The sequence below is a fragment of the Temnothorax americanus genome, unplaced genomic scaffold (assembly GCF_048541705.1).
Source record: "Temnothorax americanus isolate GAGA-0224 unplaced genomic scaffold, ASM4854170v1 Scaffold5, whole genome shotgun sequence".
Lineage (NCBI taxonomy): Eukaryota > Metazoa > Arthropoda > Insecta > Hymenoptera > Formicidae > Temnothorax > Temnothorax americanus.
This window is the reverse complement of record NW_027509657.1, coordinates 7,641,820-7,645,461: the sequence shown is the minus strand read 5'-3', so window position 1 is coordinate 7,645,461 and position 3,642 is coordinate 7,641,820. Positions and strand designations below refer to the sequence as shown.

Below are 3,642 nucleotides of genomic sequence, written 5' to 3'. Positions count from 1 at the left end.
TATATACACATCTTGTTCTCTTGTGTGCGTAAAATTTATATTCGTGACCTGTTCTCCGTAAAGCAAATGTATATGTTGAAACATATTATATGCATGGTTAATTCGTAATGATACAGGTTATATGTCAAAATCTTGATACCGTGAGAACTACAAGCAAATTTGCAAATAAATTTTATATATTTACAGAAAAATATATTTTTGACTTTCTATTTTTACAATTTGGGTTTTACAATCTTATTGAATTTGTCTTTTAAGCGTTAAACAATATAAAACAACGTGGAAACTTGCAATATTTGTGCAAGATATATATTTTGTTTTAATAGGAATGTATGTGTAAATTATATGTGTTTATAACATGTTAACATATCTTTAAAATATCGCGATTACCAAGCAATTTTATTTAATGTGTATCGCGTTAGCTTTCGTAGATGTCATTATTCAAGTAAAATGTGCATTATGACATTTATCACAGTTCAGCGACAAGATATAATATACATATTCAGTCAATTAGTGAAATTATCTCAATAATTCCTAGATTCCTACATGGGATGTTTGAGAATCCAATGAAGAATCCCACCATCATTCAAAGTGTAAAATTAAACATCGTTCGGGATCATCGTGTCCAAGTTGGAGACCGTACTAATACTAGGTAAACTGCTGTCGGTCCAATCAGGATGTGGACAGTTCCGTAATGGACTAGGTATATTAACAGGTTTCCTATTTTGCACATCACCTTGCTTTCTTATGCCAGAAACTGTTGATTTGGTAGACGTAATGCTTTCAAGAGCTTTCGATGTATTAAGAAATAATTTTCTGATGTTATTATTTTGTTTTTCCATAGGTTTTGCAAATTTTCTCGTCTTGTATGTATCATTTTCTTTTTTGCAACCCTTCTTTGAGGAATGACGTAAGGATTTTTTCCCGATCATATTGTTCGTGTCCATATTTTGATAAGGAACAGTATTATTTTGCATTGCTGATCTTTTAGCATTTGTAACTATTAATAATAAACATGAATACAAATTAAAAATTATATAAAAGTAATTTAATTAATAGCAATTATGTTTCGTAAAAATTCAACTTACTTCTTCTTACCTTCATTCTGATCCGGCATTATAGTATGTGATGATTCTCCATCAAGTAAGCTAACAAGTTTAGGATCTTCAACAGGTGCATCTTTTCTTCGAGCATGCTCTTCGCAAATGGAATTTACCGAAGAAACTGATATATCATCCAAAGATTGACTAGAATCATCAGTTGAAGTAGGGGACGAACATGCGTGCCCTGTATGGATAAATGACATTTGAGGACTTGTGCTTCCTTCTTTCATACAGATTTCATTTAGGATTTTTAATTGATTTGCAATCTGATTTTGTAGCTCTCTGTAACATAAATTGGTGACATATATATGAATTAAATAGGTAAGTAGAGCGTGTCTGTGTGTGCGTGCTTTTAATTTTATCAATAGATTAATCGATTGTTGCGCAATTTGTACCATTTACAATTGTGTATCCACTAAGCAGTAAATTTTTAAAAATATATATGTATTAATAATAATAGAATATATATATATATATATATATATATATATATATATACTAACGTTATTGTACTTCGGTATTCAGTAATTAGTGTATCTTTACAAGAAGATAACGCTGTAAGTTTATCTATCTCTAATTTGCTATCAACGTAATTTTGTGCAAGTTCTGTTTGCTTCTTATTCAGATCTGTAATTATTTTTTCCTTGTCTTTAACATGTTGCCTTAATTCAGTTATTGCCGATGTCATATCGTTTTTTTCACGAGTTGCTGTATCCAATTGTTGTCTTTGCACATCTGCATTAAATGCTAACTCTGAACATGTTTTATTAGCCTTTTTTAATTTTTCTTCTCGGTTTTGAAGTTCACTGATTTAAAAACGAAAAATTAAAAAATTAGTATTTTTTGTTTTTTGTTTTATTTTTTAATATATCACATCACACCTTTGCAATTTTTCTCGTTCCATCATGAACAGATCATACATGGTCTTCATCTCTTTACTAGGCTCTTTTGGAACCGCACTGGATTTTAGATCCTGCAAAAATAAATAACAATGTAACCAACTCATTCAAAAATATAAAAGTAACATAAAAATTTAATGAGACTTGTAAAATGTAAAATAAAATGTGTATGCTTAAAAATATGAATTATAATGATATAATCCTTCAGATAGTGATTTTATTAAGGTTACCGGTATTTTCTGCAATATTCGTTCCATTTGGGCAAAGATTTCACAGGTTCTTTTATCCTTTTTATTAACCGAATCTCGTAATTCTTTTATTAAACCCAACATTAGTAATTTATTGAATACAACGTGTGCTGAATTAAATTCAATAGGTTTATTGGAATTATGTATTTCGGGATTGTACATTGTACATTGTACAGCGCAATCCCGAACAAGAGTTATCGAACAGCACGGTGATGTTTTCAGATGTTTTTCGTCCGATTTCATCTAGAATAGATACTTTTTAATATGAAATTACACATATTTAACAACATATTAAATATGAAAGATGTTTGGCCAAGAATAGAAGGATGTATGTGTGTACGTGTACGTGTGAATTTGAAGTATACGTAATATAATACTCACAAGATTTTTCGCAGTACTCTGTTGTGTTTTAGCACTTGTATTCTTTTTTGCTTCTCTATCTTTATCATGTTTAGTAGACCGTTCTTTCGTCATATGTACTAAGTTCTGCTCTCCAAAAATATTACCCCAGTTTTGTGGGGACTTATTATCATTGATCGTAGATCTTTCCTTCTCAGCTTTCTGCCCAGAGTTAAAATTTGCTACGGGCGAAGTACGTTTTTGACCTTTAGTTTTTTTAACCGTGACTTCTATACCATCGCCTTGGCCGAGCACTCCGAGCAGTATTTCCTTGGAAGGCATCGTGACACGCTGCTTGTGAAAATAATAAAAATTTATTCAAATATAAAATGTATTATGAAATTGCATTATAAAAAATTGTAGGACCTTATGTTCTATATTATGGGCTTTCAAAGTTTGTCGATAATTTCCTAAATTTTTAGTCTTAACAGTCGCAGCCTCACGCATCTTGCTCATTTTGGAGCTTGTCGAAGTCACATCGACTGCTAGGCGTCGTTGCACATTTTTTTATAAACATGTTACGTGTATATTCAGAAAGTACTATAAAAACAAACGGAGAAACGGGATAAATATTACAAACGATTTACATGTTGACAAATGAGCGTGTATTGTAACCTAAAAATACAATGTTTCACAGTAAATCGCAATACTTACAAGATACCTGTCGCTTATCAGAGGTAGCTTTAGAGATTGGTCGTTAGACGTTAGACATCCAACGTGTTTTTTGCAGAAAATTATCAGCCAGAATCCTTGGTACGCAAGTCATCGAACATCGAACTCGACTCGGAGTTGTTAATTTATCCAAATTTTCGTCAGTGTCGGTTGGTGATCAGTCACTGACTTCAGATTGTCGAACCCATGGCAATTCGTTTTATTTGTCGAACGAAATTTGTTCAACGGAGTCGGCCGCCGATAAACACGCGCGGGATCCTTTATCAATCGAAACGCGCAACGAATTTCAACGAATTCGGTCGCTCGCGCTGCGTGTTGCAGGGC

General features: G+C 32.2%; 1 protein-coding gene across 4 annotated transcripts; it reads right to left on the bottom strand.

Annotated features, from left to right (window-relative positions):
- Positions 1 to 139: 139 nt before the first annotated feature.
- On the bottom strand, positions 140 to 3,619 carry LOC143903928 (uncharacterized). Of its 4 annotated transcripts, XM_077418004.1 has the most exons (8): positions 3,301 to 3,615; positions 3,013 to 3,186; positions 2,629 to 2,937; positions 2,230 to 2,490; positions 1,982 to 2,073; positions 1,604 to 1,906; positions 1,096 to 1,382; positions 140 to 997 (listed from the first exon to the last, which is right to left on the bottom strand). In XM_077418004.1, exons 2-8 carry the CDS (start codon positions 3,100 to 3,102, stop codon positions 597 to 599), a joined length of 1,743 nt encoding a protein of 580 aa, XP_077274130.1. In that variant the 5' UTR covers positions 3,103 to 3,186; positions 3,301 to 3,615; the 3' UTR covers positions 140 to 596. The 4 variants fall into 4 exon arrangements, with proteins under 4 accessions (XP_077274130.1, XP_077274131.1, XP_077274132.1 ...); XM_077418005.1 differs by lacking the exon at positions 2,230 to 2,490 and having other exon boundaries at positions 3,301 to 3,618; XM_077418006.1 differs by lacking the exon at positions 1,604 to 1,906.
- Between the last annotated feature and the right edge of the window lie 23 nt (positions 3,620 to 3,642).